This window comes from Etheostoma spectabile, chromosome 3 (assembly GCF_008692095.1).
Source record: "Etheostoma spectabile isolate EspeVRDwgs_2016 chromosome 3, UIUC_Espe_1.0, whole genome shotgun sequence".
Classification (NCBI taxonomy): Eukaryota; Metazoa; Chordata; class Actinopteri; order Perciformes; family Percidae; genus Etheostoma; species Etheostoma spectabile.
The window spans coordinates 4,148,826-4,163,981 of NC_045735.1; the positions used below are offsets into that span (position 1 = coordinate 4,148,826).

General features: G+C 37.4%; 2 protein-coding genes across 15 annotated transcripts in view; one reads left to right on the forward strand and one right to left on the reverse strand.

The window, feature by feature from the left end:
• LOC116685365 (alpha-2-macroglobulin) overlaps nt 1-3,679 on the forward strand; it is a 31,521-nt gene extending 27,842 nt beyond the window's left edge. For all 5 annotated transcript variants that reach the window (XM_032510464.1, XM_032510460.1, XM_032510461.1 and 2 more), the window contains 2 exons: nt 1,926-1,967; nt 2,968-3,679. In XM_032510464.1, coding sequence (XP_032366355.1) covers nt 1,926-1,967; nt 2,968-2,990 — 65 coding nt within the window. In that variant the 3' untranslated portion in view covers nt 2,991-3,679. The remainder of the gene's footprint in view (nt 1-1,925; nt 1,968-2,967) is intronic.
• phldb1b (pleckstrin homology-like domain, family B, member 1b) overlaps nt 3,342-15,156 on the reverse strand; it is an 86,002-nt gene continuing 74,187 nt past the window's right edge. For 6 of the 10 annotated variants that reach the window (XM_032510439.1, XM_032510434.1, XM_032510417.1 and 3 more), the window contains 5 exons: nt 14,446-14,592; nt 13,488-13,707; nt 9,806-9,891; nt 9,599-9,628; nt 3,342-7,166 (listed from right to left, as the gene is read on the reverse strand). In XM_032510439.1, coding sequence (XP_032366330.1) covers nt 7,026-7,166; nt 9,599-9,628; nt 9,806-9,891; nt 13,488-13,707; nt 14,446-14,592 — 624 coding nt within the window. In that variant the 3' untranslated portion in view covers nt 3,342-7,025. The remainder of the gene's footprint in view (nt 7,167-9,598; nt 9,629-9,805; nt 9,892-13,487; nt 13,708-14,445; nt 14,593-15,156) is intronic. The other 4 variants (XM_032510456.1, XM_032510423.1, XM_032510455.1 and 1 more) reach the window with 1 other exon arrangement.

The following is a 15,156-nucleotide window of genomic DNA, read 5'->3' on the forward strand; positions in this document are numbered from 1 at the left end:
TACAATTCAATGCCTTTTTAATGACTTTTTCGACATACTATACTATGACTTTTTTGAAATAATAAGCTATGCCTTTTTTCGACATTTATGATGGACTTTTATGACTTCTTTTTTTTACATTTATATACTATGACTTTTTTTCGACATGCTATGCTATGACTTTTTTGACATAATAAGCTATGCCTTTTTTTGACTTTTATGATGGACTTTTCTGACTTTTTTAAACATGCAATATTATGACTTTTTTTCGACTACTATGCAATGACTTTTTAGACATACCATACTATGACTTTTTTTGACGTACTATACTATGACTTTTTTCTCACTTTTTGACATACCATACTATGACTTTTTTCAACATGCTTTACTATAAGTTTTCCAACATATTACACTAACTTTAATAAGCTTTTGTCAACATACTGTACTCTGACTTTTTTTATCACTTTTTTTTGACATGCTACACTATGACTTTTTCAACATATTACACTATGACTTTTATCACTTTATCAACATACTATACCATGACTCTAAATTACTTTTTGACATACTGAGATCTTTTTTTGCGACACACTGTATTGTGACTTTTGTGTCTTTTTTAACATACTATGTTGTGACTTTTTTTGACATTCTGTGCCTTTTTATGACTTTTTTGGCATACTATACTATGACTTTTTTAATTACTTTTTTTACATACTACACTGAAATTTTTTTTTATTTACTATACTATGGCTTTTTTGACATACTATACTGTTCCTTTTAATAACTTTTTTCAACTTTTATTCAACTTTTTTTTTTTACATACTTTTTTCGACATACTATGCTATGACTTTTTTATGACTTTTTAATGTTATATTTTTGTGATTTAGTTGTGATTTTTTTTCAACCTACAATTCAATGCCTTTTTAATGACTTTTTTCAACATACTATACTATGATTTTTTTTGACTTTTTAATATACTATCCTATTCTTTTTTTCACTTTAATAAAATATAATATGACGTTTTATTTCTTTTTAACAAACTATACTATATTTTTCGTCATGCTATACTGACTTTTTTGACATGCACACTATACTATGACTTCAACACTTTTTTTGACATATTATACTAACAAATCTTTTACAACATATTACACTATGACTTTCATTAACTTTTTTCAACATACTATACTGTGACTTTTTTCCGACATTCTATGCCTTTTTCTGACTTTTTTCAACATGCTATACTAAGACTTTTTCTGACTTTTTTCAACATGCTATACTAAGACTTTTTCTGACATACTATACTATGACTTTTTTGTAAATACTGTTCTGACTTTTTATTGACTTTTTCCTTCATATTATAACGTTTTTGATGTACTATGAGTTTTTTATCACTGTTTTTGAAATACTGTACTGTATTTTTAACACTATCATTTATGTCAAAAAAAATTTCAAAAGTCATACTATGACTTTTTTCACATTTTTTTATGACGTACTGTTCTATGCCTTTTTAAACTTTTTTTTCAACATACTATTTGATGCCTTTTTTATGACTTTTTCCAAAGTACTATATTTTTTTCTCAAAATACAGTACTATAACTTTTTTTTCAACATACTTTTCGATGCCTTTTTTATGACTTTTTTTGACATACTATTCTATGCCTTCTTAAGACTTTCTTTTATATATATATATTGGTATTACTCAACATTTCAGTGAAATTCATACTATTTTCACTACTTCACCTTCTTATGCAATTATGCCTGCAATCCAGTTTAGCTTTAGAAATTTAGCTTTTGAGCATTCACAAGCATTTTCTGCAGGAAATGTATTTTTTACTTGATGTTATTTTGTCCAAATATGTGTGATGCTCACTTTTTTTTACTCACTTTACTTTCCTCTCTGTGACACTGCTGTACATCTGATGTGTTTTTGCTGATATTTCCAGGTGATGAGGCAGTCACTGACTACAACTCACCCTGTGCAGAAAGTAAGTAACATTTTTAAACTCTGTGTTTACAGAGTTTATATAGGGTCATCACAAAGTTTCATAACAGTAATATACCTAACTAGTTATTATGGCCAGAATAGCATGAATTCACTTGCAACTCAGTGGTATAAATTGGTTATTTTAAAATATGTACAAATGATGTATAAGGTACTTATATTAGATGGCGGTGTTGGTGTGCATTCCTCCAGTTTGGAAAAACAGACAGGAGTCCTGATACAGAAGCAAAGCGATAAACTGCTGTGGATGGAACAGCTAAACCTATTTCAGCCACCTAAAAAAATATATCAGTTTAGTTATAGTACACTATAATATTTTCACTTTACCGTTCCATTAGATAGCCCTTTATGACGTGAAACAGAAGTATGCTCTCTTCAAAGCCATCAGACTTCTTTGACAAAAACAATTGACCTCGTTGAAAGTTGCACGAACGTTGCTCCGTCAGTTGTTGGTCTACTACTGCCTTTATTATTTAGTTTGGTCTTAGTGTGATGTGAATCCAATCTAGCTTTTAAAACCCTTATACATGTATGAGTACCTCATACAACCCCAATACAATCCAAACTATCCCTTTAAAGGATGAGGGATTAATGTTAAATGTGCTTTTCATATCCCCACTGCAGTGTACAGTTTGAAATTATTGACTAAATAGTTACACATAGGCGTTACTACTCATTTAATTAATTAATTAATTAATTAATCCTTAATTAATCTTAACTGTCATCCAGTCTACTACACACTACATTTTTTTGTCACTGCAGCATTGTCACATAATTTGGGTTTTCCAAAACTGACTTTGTCCTATTTAATTTAAGTTTATCAAAATTAACTTTTCTAGCCAGTTAACGTATTATATAAAATTGTATGTAAAAGGCAAAATCCATCTGAATTTCATTTTTCTTAAGCTGGTCAAATGGTGAAAGGTCTGCTAGCAGCAGATGTGTTTGGGACATGTCCGGTAAACAAAGTGTTTTTCTTCCAGGTGACAGCATCAACGAGCTGTAAAATCCACGTGGACAGCCAACGCGGGACGTCTTTCAGTCTTTCAGAAACTAGGTGTTAATTTTTTTTTTTTTTTTAGACTGTTTCTTTATTTGTTTTTACTCCTATAAAACTTTTTTTTTTTTAAGCTGTGTTTGATTGTGAGTGAATTCCACTTTTTAGGAACAAATGCTTACTGGGTTGTTCTACTTGCTGTACCAGGGTAGGCTCCTTCTTGTCCTTCCAATTACGACTGTTAGTAATGAACCAATAATCATTCAGCATGAGAATCCACGCGGTAGTTGCTGCTGTCGCTCTCCACAACACTGGAACCTTAACGTTATAACCCACTGAGTTCAAGAAAAGACAATATTCTGTAATAGTTCTGTTTTTAATAGATTTGACAAAATCCATATTACTCATACGTGAACGTAACGCATGAGACATACAGGGTACCAATAACGCAGTATGGTACGAGGTTGTGTTTGTGTGTGTGAGAGAGTGTGTGTGTGTGTGTGAGAGTGAGAGAGTGAAACAGGATCTACTTTCTAGAAGGAAAAAAAAAAAAAAGACAGTCTCATGAATGCTTGGTGAGTTGAGTGTGTGTATGTTCTGCTGTACCAGTAAATAAAAATAAAAAAGGTAGACTGATACATCACTACCATACAATTTTTGAAATGTAACTGACAATAAAATTTCTAAAATGACAAAAATAAGTAAAACGTGTACTTCTTTTCATACAATACTGTTTCATCTCTTTTCAATAGCAAGATATTTTTTTTTCATTTGGGCATCCTCTTTACATATTTAGTTTCCTTTCTCATCAACATAGATAACAGTAATGTATATACCACCGACTATCAACAGACATGATTTAACAGCCTTGCCAGTGTTGAATAGTTTGGTTTGCACATGTTAGCTGTGCAAGGAAAGTAAAGGCAAGGGGGGACAGAATATATTAAGGTCTTTTCACTAGTCTTTTTGTTTTTTAGAAGTAAACATGTCACTATTTCAGGCACCACAACTATAAATTATCATCACTGTACCAACACATGAAACTAAACAACAGTTCCACATGCTCCGAAAATCACAGCGTAGTTTTGTACGCCGCTTCTACAAAATTGACAACAGCATCCGGCATCTGCTAACTACAAATGGTCATGTTCACAGCCAATCAATACACTCACAATGTGATGATAAACACTTGACGACGAAGACACCAGGAGAGCCTGGTCAGTTACAGTATGTTGAAGTACAACATCTCTTCATCCACCCTCATGCACGCAGGCCTCCGCTCACAGTGGGGATTTAAAGCTAGAAGTCAAGATTTTATCACTGTTGGAATTCAGAGTTGTGGTATTAAATAAAAAATGAGTAAACAGATGTTTGAATGATCTGGCTAGGGTTAAATTTCCAGAGACTATTTAGTCTCCTGTTACCATGTCTGTTGCCACATCTAAGAACCCATAATTATGAAAAATGCGAAGTGATGAGTTAACCCCGCAACTGAATGTACAAATAATGGCGACATTTGTCGGAGATCAAACTCTTTTTGCACATGCTAAACACACTTTTTTCTTTAAAATTTAAAGGAGCACTCCAGCTATTTAGTATCGCAAGTTGGGGGAACAGAGACGAACTGCAGCAACAGCAATGGTCGAGACATCTTGATTTTTACTCTTAAGAGTCCATTTCCCATTATGCAACCTGTGTCTTTTATTAGATTCTTCCTAACTGGTAAACACACAACCTCCATGCCCCTGGTTTGTAACGCAGGCTTTCCGTTAAGAATTTGTAGTTTCCATGCTCAATGATGACACACTCAACAAAGACATTAGAAGACATTATCCAACTAACCCTAACCCTCAGCCTTCAACAACAGTGAACTGAAAAACTAGGGGAGTGCTCCTTAAATAACTTGACAGTGAACTAGCTGATCCCCACTGTGCTCAGGGCCTTCAGTATCTGTAATGTGAACCTGTACTGCATTACAGCTCAGAAACTAATTAAAAATGCGTTCATACGATTGTAGCCTTCCAGCGAGGCTCTGCTGGACTCACAGACACGGGATCCACAATAACACATAGTCAAGGCACAGTTGAGATTTGCATTAGTCCGTATTGTTGATCCGGTGTGGTCTCTGTTGCGCACTCTAGCGGTGGCTGCTTTAGGCTGGCAGTGATGATGGCTGCTTCCCAGCTGTGTTTTCGCCTCATCAAGTTAGCTAAAGGCTACTTGGCAAATAGATGATATTTTTCTGTTTGTACCTGTGCACACATGAATATGCAGTTTGCAACATGGCGGCATCGTACAGAGACAGTGAGATAATGTTCAACATATTTACATGTACACTGAGAATGTGGCAGCTGTGGTTAAATCAATACACTGGGTTTTTAGGGAGTCAACTTCTGAGTGATGGATATCCGGGGAGTGACCTCCTCACTTTTTTATTACATAAAAACTTGTTAGAAATTTGGAAATTCTTTAAAGGCATGTTGAGTCTGGCATGTACAGCCTAGCTTAGCAGAAAGGCTGGAAGCAGATAGAGCAGAGACTTTTCTTTTTAAGAATTGTGGGGATTTGATGGAAACCCGTTAGCTTAGCCTAGCATAAAGACTAGAAGCAAGGGGGAAGTGGCTAGCCTGTCGGTCGAAAGATACCTACCAATTACACAAGCTAGACATATGAATTAGAGTATATTGGAACATACCCAGGCTAGCTGTCTCCTAGTCTTATGCTAAGCTAAACTAACCAGCTGCTGCCTGTAGCTTCATATTTAGCATACAGATATCTGAGAGTGGTATCAATCATCTCATCTTACCTTTGGCAAAAGAAATCAGCTAGAGCTTAGAGAATGAAACTAGAGCCAGGAACCTGTAAGCTTGGCTTAGCTTTAAAGACTGGAAGCACCGGTAAAGTTCACTGGCCGATTAAACAAATTAGATATATAATTAGCATTTGTGAGCTTTAGAAGAGCTCTGAAGATATTTTTACCTTTGGACACAGCCAGGGCTAGCCGTTCCCCCCTGCTTTCAGTCTTTATGCTAAGCTAACCATCTCCTAGCTCTAGCTTCATGTTTAAAATACAGCTAGATGGAACTTAGTGGGTTTCCAATAAAAGAAGTCAAACTAATATGCTAATCTTTATGGTATTTCATTATTCTGCGTAAAGTAGAAGTTTTTATTTCATTTTATTTTTTATTTCCTAAATACTGCACAGAATAATGTTTATGATCAGCTCATAATAATAATATCATTACCAGCTTTTCAAACCCTGTACTGGTTGAACCATAGTGAGAACTGCAGAGTGAACTCCTGAGCTGTAGCGGGTCAGTCTTAACGAAATACCTACAATTACTTTGGTAAGTCTATGTGAAGTACTATGACTAGGATGTCGCTCAGAATACCTTAACATGCTGTAGATTTAGAGTTAGTCAGTCTAAGAGCAGCACTGAGGTGTAGTGACTTGTGGTTTGGGTGCAATGTTTTACTGTGTTTCCCGGTTACTCTGGACTCTTAGATCATCTTCAATCCCTGTTGACTGATTTCTATTATTTCTCATTCATACATTTTGAATAAAAATTCTTTCAAATATATTTATAAATTGATTAATTAACCCTTTCGATTATTGTTTACTCTTTCTGTCTAAACTGAGCATAGTCATGATGGAACACTCAAACAAAACATTGGCATTATGTCATTTGGCAATTCTGTCTATAAGTAAAAAATAAAAATAAAGAAAGGAAACAAATAATACAAAAGGTTCAACAAACAGTAACTACAAGATCTCCATTTGGCAATATAGAAAGGCTTTTTAAAAGTCTTTGACAGGTATACATTTTGGTTTATATACAGATGTGTGTGTCCTCCAACGGCTCCCTTTTTCAATCCAAACTGACTCGCGTAGAAAAATGTGGAGGTGAAAACATCTACATAGTAAAATCAAAGTGTGAGATTAAAAATGAAAAGTAACAAGGCGTTGTGTCCGCTGTGGACTGGAAACAGGAAGGGCCTGTAGAGTCTGTGATGGGAGAGTCCCTGACGAAGATTTCTGCTCTCTCAGTTCATAAACTGTGTGTATCCCTCTGCTCCCGTGACGATCACATCCATCCAGATCCTCATGGCCTCTGCTGCGGGGGCCACCATGTAGTAGAGCCGGTCGTGGGTCTTAACGCAGAAGGTCAGGGAGGGGTTCGGGCTCTGGAAGAGAAAACTAGAATCAGAATCAGACTTTCCCTCTGTGGTTGTCCCACTGCCCCTGTAGAGTCCCACCGACTCCCTGCTTTCTCATTGTTCTGTACCATGAAATGTATGAATTTAAATATATATTTTATAGTATAGTTTCACTATCTTCATTGAGACCATAATTGCCACTGTTCATCACCCCCCCAACCGACACCGTTAGGCACCAAGAGCCTGGCTCTGTCCGAGGTTTCTGCCTAAACGGGAGTTTTTCCTCTCCCCCGTCACACTAAATGCTTGCTCACGGGGGAATCACTGGAATTGGTGGGTCTTTGTAAATTATAGAGTGTGGTCTAGACCTACTCTATCTGTAAAGTGCTTTGAGATAACCCTTGTTATGCTTTGACACTATAAATACAATTGAATGGAGTTTAATATAATATTTAGGTCAATTTTAACCTTTTACAAACTGAATGACATATTTGTTGTATTACTTATCAGAACAACTCAATTTAACTGAATGTAATGAGACATGTTGAGAGTCCACACTTCTGCATTAATATTTAATAACTGCATTATCAGTCTGTGTTAAAATGGAGAGTTTGGGTGTCCAGTGATCTAAATGCTGTTATAGATACTGTTCTGTCCTACACATATTTTGGGCTTCTAATGTACTGTATTACCAATACATTCAAAATAGAGACAGGGCTTACCAAAACATTTCTACAAAAATAAGATATGCAAGGTGATCTGGTTATTGTGTTGCATTTATTCAGAAATATTGTACATGCGACATCAGTATTTCAGCGATTGTTTTCATTGCTCTTGGCTCAGGGAATGTTCTTTTGTTTTTGAAAATTTTTGAAAATAAAAAGTTCCAAAATAAAATAAAATAAGATATGCTTCAATCTTTGACAAACAGATAAGATGTCACTCATACAGTACAGAACAGCAACTAACTTTTAAACAAGTACAGCAATTGTTTGCCAACGACACTGAACTGCACAATTTTCTTTTTACCAAGTTGCTAACTTGTTGTATGTCTTTGCTCAATTTGTACAATGGTAGAATTCACTAATATTTGTCTATACGGATGATCCTTTTTAGTATTTTATATATTTATACAAAAAAACACGTTCACGTTTTTGTTTCGAAATCGTAATGCAATTTCTAGTTGTCAGGAAACAACTTAGGTTAAAACAAATATTTGATGGTTAGAGGGGTTGGTTGAGGATTCTGGAATTACTTTCAGAACAGCAGTTGCTGTTAAAACCACAGTCCAGGTATTTCTTTTGTTTTAGAAAGAACTGCTAAGCTCTGTGTCTGAATAGTGAAGGCAGACATGAAAGGGAGAGATGGGGGTGACATGCAGCAAAGGGCAGCAGGTCGGATTTGAACCGGCGCCGCTGCAGGACTCAGCCAACATGGGGCGAACGCTCTTACTGGGTCAGCTAGAGGCCGCCCCCCGATCTGCAGATTTAACGGATATATGAAAATGACAAAAAGTACATGAAAAACTAAACTTTTAAGAGCATTTTCCCAACAAAACTGTTATGTTTTTGGAAGAGCAACCAACCAGACTATTGTAAAATTGATGTCACCCCTACACACGTTCCACTCATCTGCGCCACTTTTCTTCTTCTAAACCATCATCTTTTTGTCTTCTGAGTGCATCAGACTTTAAAGTTTTACCCTCTGTAATATGACATTGGAAGTGACAAGTAAAATAAAAGTTCCAGACATGATCAGAGCCACACAGTAAGTCAGAGTGCGGAGCATCGCGACAGGCCATCAAACACAAACACACGCACTGAAGATGAGGAGGCAGCAGCAGCTCAGCTTTGTGTTGAAGATGAAAAATACAAATGACAAGATGTGTAAGGCTTAAGTCAAGCGGCACGCAGCATGGTTCATAAAGAACAGAAGTATGGCCAAAAACTACGCCTACGGCTCTACGGAACATCTCAACTTCCTCAGCTTAGAAGTGTCTTTGACAAAAGAGTAAAAGGCAGAGAAAGCTCAAATGGGGTCGTATTTCTGTCAACCCTTAAAATAACTTAAAATGATTTCATAACTTTAATCAGTCAGGAAGTATTGTCCTTAACTGGACTTTCCACTACCTACTGTATATACTGTATAACAAAAATAAAAAATAAAACTGTAATAAGGGGATATTTCCTCTGCTAAAAGCAGCTTCTTGTTTTGTAACTGCTTGACTGATTTACACTGGGAACACTGGGATAGACAGAGGGATCACGCAGGATTAGCAATTCAAACTACAAACTCACACAAGAATCAAACCAGTGCACTGTCTGAGGTCATGAAATACAAGACTTAACCATGCATCATCAGCCATCCAACTTATAGTCTCTACCACTGTTTACAGTCTATGGTTTGGACACACAGGGTTTAGTGAGGTTAGAGGGGAGAACAGAGAGCGTGATACATACACTGGTCATATTCAAGTTGAAAAATCCCTTCTGTGACAGCAGCCGGCCAAAGCAAAAGCACAAGGGGGGTGGGGGGGGAGAAAAGAAGCATACCACAGAATGTGCAGACACATGTTTTAAATGAAAGAGAATGCAGGATAAAAAAAAAAAACTAAGTGTGAAATAGATGAGAGAAAATCATTGCTGTCAGAGTCCATCACAACATACCTTTGTGGCACTGCGGAGGTGATCATAATAGACCTCTTCTATTGCCTGGAAGTAGATCACACCCTTCAGCTTGGTCTCATGTTTGTCTGTGGGAGGGAAAAGAACGTGGGTTTGGTGGAAGACTAAACTATATTGACATAGACAGACGCATTGCTTCCATGTCACCTAGGATAACGACAGGAGGATATAGTGATTAAAAAGAAAAAAAGAAAAAAAAGAAAGCAAACTTTGATCATGACCAATTTATGGTTTGTGATGATGGATGGAAAAAGACAACCACAGCACTTTTTCCTCTGTTTTTAAAACCAATGATGCTCTCATTGTATTTTCAGACTTGACTGCATTCTTACGCTACTCTGGTACATCATTGCAGTTTGTTTCATCAGCCACTGCAGAACTGCAGTAAGGAACCGGTGGGGAACTCAACACCCCTCTCTACCTTCAGGCACAAACACTCACCAGCTAACTTAAGAGTAGTAGGTAGAAACTCAGAAACGCTTAATTTCGAGGAATAGCACTTTCCTTTTAATACGCAGCTATTATCTGCTAATGACCTCTTTAGCATTCAAATAGCCCTGAATTTGCATCTCATTTGACTGCATCTAAATGACCAAAAACTCTGGTTGTGGTTGAGGTTGATTAACATGAATTAGCGGCGCTCATGACTTATGCTCGTCACCTCTCATTGTTCAAGGTCCAGAAACGAGGGCAAGCGATGCATCTCAATCAGCCTCCTCTCAGAGAGAGCAGCGCTGGGCGCATCTTAACTACTGCCAAAGTAATCTCAGTACACCTCCTCACCATGGCTCACTTTCAACAAGGTACGCTTTAAGCAGCTTTAAGCAGAACCTTCTGAGGACTTCAAAGGCCTGACAGCGAACAAGTGTCCCAGAGCTCACAGCACAAGATCAAATTACACGACCTTGCACGCTGCATGCTCCATGTACTGTTGCTCAAGGTCTGGAGGACGCACGTTCTGCCTCTCACCCATCCACAGCGGGAAACTTTCTACCATTTTATATGTTAAATGTTAAAACTACTTTATCATTTTACATCCTCTCATATTTCTATATAGTTGCGAGTAGGGCTGGGCAATATATTGATATTAAATCAATATTGATATATGAGACTAGATAGCATCTTAAATTTTGGATATCGTAATATCCTGATATGACACAATTGTTGGCTTTACCTGGTTTTAAAGGCTGCATTACGGTAGAGTGATGTAATTTTCTGAACACACCAGACTGTTCTAGCTGTTCCATTATTTGCATTTACCCACATAGTTATTATATCAACATAACTGATGATTGATTATCAAAAATCTCCTTTTGTGCACATTTTGTTAAAGCAACAATAGTCAACCCTACAATATCGATATCGAGGTATTGGGTCAAAAATATCAGGATATTTGATTTTCTCCCTATCGCCCAGCTCTAGTTGCAAGAATGTTTTGCTTAAAATAACAAGGGGTTTCTTAGACAAAATCTTCTAACACACGAGTGTTACATTTCCATCGTATAACAATAAAATGCAATTTACACATGAAGACGTCAGTATTAACAATCCAATAATATACTGTAATTTCTAATAGTAAAAACACTCTAAGGAGTGGCATTTTCGATGCAGTACTTTACTTAACAAGGTATTATATATATATATATATATATATATATATATATATATATATATATATATATTACTGTAGTAAAGAATCTGAGTACAATCTGAGTCCCAATCACTGAATGTAGTCCAACACATTTCTAGATGGTTAGCATGTAGATGTCACATCTACTGCTGTCAAATTTGCTGTGTTCACTTGGAAGGAATACCTGCACATGGCTAGGCACTGGTAATGATATTTTGAGCATGTTTAGAGAGCTAAAAACACATTTAAAACTTGCCCTGTTTAAGCCTGTGGGTGCTAACTCTAGCAGGAGGATAACTCTGTGTAGGCAGCACGGATTGTTTTCATTTGTCTCGCTACTGACAGCACTACAAATTTTTAAAAAACAGAGCTACATGTTGAAATTGACCGGAATTCTCCTTTAATGTAGTGGCAGCATGTTAAAAAACCTTCCTTGCCACTTCTTGCATGATTTAAAGAGTTCTGACTCATGTAGACCACCATGTCCAACGTCAACATGCAAGGCTATCCAAAGAGGACGATGCTCTAACAGAGTGAAAAACGGTATCCATTTGGCTGGATTATCAATGAAAACTGACCCTGTGCTGAACTCGAATTTCCTATAAGCAAAAATACAGTTTACTATCTGCAGTCAGAGGAATTGTGGCTTCACAGCCTGTTCTGTTGAAGCTTTAATATACACTCACTCCACTCTCAAGAAACCAACCTAAAATTGTCCAATAATAGGACAAATTAATGGAGTGTGAATCTTAATAGGGAAAAACATATAACAAAGCACATTTCACAACATGACAAAAATGTCAGAAAACTATTTACTTTTGCAATGGGAATTAAATACTAAAATTGTAAACATATACAGCATGGCATTTGCAGTGCTGCTGTTATTTTGTCCACACACCTAAATTACTTGTACAGCCAACACACCTCCACCTCCACACTCCACAAAATGCAAAGTAGAAGAGCTACAATATTCACAGCCAATCAAATGCAACATTTACGGATTAAAGACAGTATTTTTCTTCCTTAATCACGCTTCAAACAGTGTTTTATTATATTTGAGGACTAGACATTTATGTATTCACAACATCAAAAAATTCTCTTTGAATGAAGAGAGCACTAGTGTAACATTGGCTACTACAGAAAGTGTTGCATTATGATTGGGCTGTAGCTTTAATGTTACTAGGCTAGCGAGATTCTTCAAGTCTGTTAATAGTGTGCCTGATGGAGTTATTCCACCCTTAAAGTTTGACCTACAGCAGTGGTGCAATGTGTTTTGCTGACACACATGAAATCAATTCCTGACCACTCAAAATGTAGAAACAAGACCGTCCAAATCATCTGTCAAGCAGCCCAAATACCAAAATGTCACATAGAAGAGCTCAAACAGAGAAGAGAAATCCTTCTGACCGTTTCAACATCCTGACAGGAGAGGCTGTGAGTAAGTTACTGAGGGACATGCTACACAACTGTGGTTTTTGTTTTAATTTGAGTAAGTTTGTTTTTGGGTTTGTTTTGAGAGAAAAGGCTTCTAGAATATTCTCCTAAGACTACTAGTATCTCAGACAAAACCTTTCCAACTGGATTAGGTTCAGGTTACTTTATTTGTACCCATAGGTAGATTTGTTTTGGATACTGTATATACAGTTTACACACTATATACAGTTTACACACTATATATATACACACACACACACACACACACACACACACACACACACACACACACACACACACACACACACACACACACACACACACACACACACACACACACACACACACACACACACACACACACACACACACACACACACACACACACACACACACACACACTGTGAGCCTGAGATATTGGCTTGGCTGCATGAACAAAAATGGTCTACCTCTTAACAAATAAGCACCACCCAGGAGCTCCCTCATAGTTAAGGCGTAGGGGTAAATTTGTCGATCATGAGCTTCAACGCCCCCTGTTCAAACTACTCTGTTCAGAGTAAAGCCATCGCAGTAATGTCCCTGAATCTTGTTCCTTCTTACCAACATAGTAGGAGAAGGTCCTTTTCAGGCGGTCGAAGACGAACCAGCGCTTCTTCCAGGACTTGATCTTGCCCCCCATCTTCACCAAGTAGCCCTTGCACATCTTCTCCGTGAGGATGACGTGGTAGCACGTCTCCACGCTGTGGCCCGACGACTCAACATGGCAGCGCAGGTCAAACTCCTCCTTCCGAATGGGAAGGTAGCGAGTCATAGGACGGGCCTAGACAGAGACAGAGCAAAGAGTTGGAGAAAAACACAGGAGGATAAACAACTAGTTCAGCAAGGAGGAATACTGCCAGTTAGAGAGAGATAAACAAGCAAGAATTACAGTATTTAGTTAGCCTGGATGCCAGCCGAACTTAGCCCCTCCCACAAAATTTGAGGTCGGGAAGTTCGGTCTGGACTTGATCCGTGGAGCAACTATTTTCGGACCAGAGCTGTTTGGACCAATAAACTCTCATGGCGGGCTTTATTCGATGATGGACAGATGATCAACAGTACCGTAATCAACCACGTCTCCAAAGAGCGCTTGGGTTGAATTTGTTACAACAAAGATGGCTGTCGCTGGAGAATTGAGACGTGTAGCCATTGCGCCTGTTAGATATTGACAGCGCATTCGTTTTAAAAGAGGAACAGAGAACCGCAATCAAGGCATTTGTCATGTTTTTGCCGTCCTTCCTATATTATTTGGATACAATTATGTTTACTTTGTTGCATCTTTTTCCTTGTCCATGAAGAGATTTAGTGTCCTGTGATGGTTCAAATGTTCTTATACAGGTTTTAGTTCTGAAGGAAAACTGGTAATAGGGTTACTTTGGTATGAAAATGGTCCAATTTATTGATATTGAATCCTGGCACAAAAAATAACCATCAGAAGCTTCACTGTTAATTAACGGGTAGGCAGAGCAGTTTTCCACCTTTCTGGCATGCAGACTCAATCGTGTCTCATTTCACTGACCTGAGAGAAGTTCTTGGACCTCATCTTGACCTCCCTCTCCACTAGCTGCTGCCGGTGGAAAGTTTCATCCTGCAGTCTTTTCTCCGCATCCTCTCTCCTCCTCCTCTCCTCCTCCAGCATCTGACGCCGAGCCAGGCTCTCTCGTTCCTGAAGGAGAGAGGTTCCAGTTAATATGTGTCTGTGATCTAGGTAAGGGTTCTTTTTTTCAGCCAGAACTCAGCTTTGTATTCTTATATTCATGTACATTTTTTTGTGCTAAGAGCTGCTGGTATGGTAACAATCAACACACATCCATATAATACACATTACATCATAGAGACTAGCAAAGAACTGAAAAAAATGCAGAAAGTATCCAGGAAGGGAAAAGTACAAATATAATTACTGAGTGTGTTTAAAGAATGTTGTCTTTCATACAATCTTGACATGGTTTGGAGTTTGTATTCACATTTAAATTTACTGTCTAAATAACAATAAGGTTGCACTGTAACCTCTGCCAACTTAGCAGTATTTTAAGTCTCTCTTTATATTTCCACCTTAAAAAAACTGTTTAACGGTACATTTATTAAAATTAGAAATAAGAGAATTGGAATGGCATTCATGTCGGTGGACCAAAGCAATTTCCAGGTCACGTGAGGAGCGAGGAACAATCAAATAAAGGAACTGGCATGTACCTACAGTCAGAGATTTCAACACCCTTATAAATACAATTTT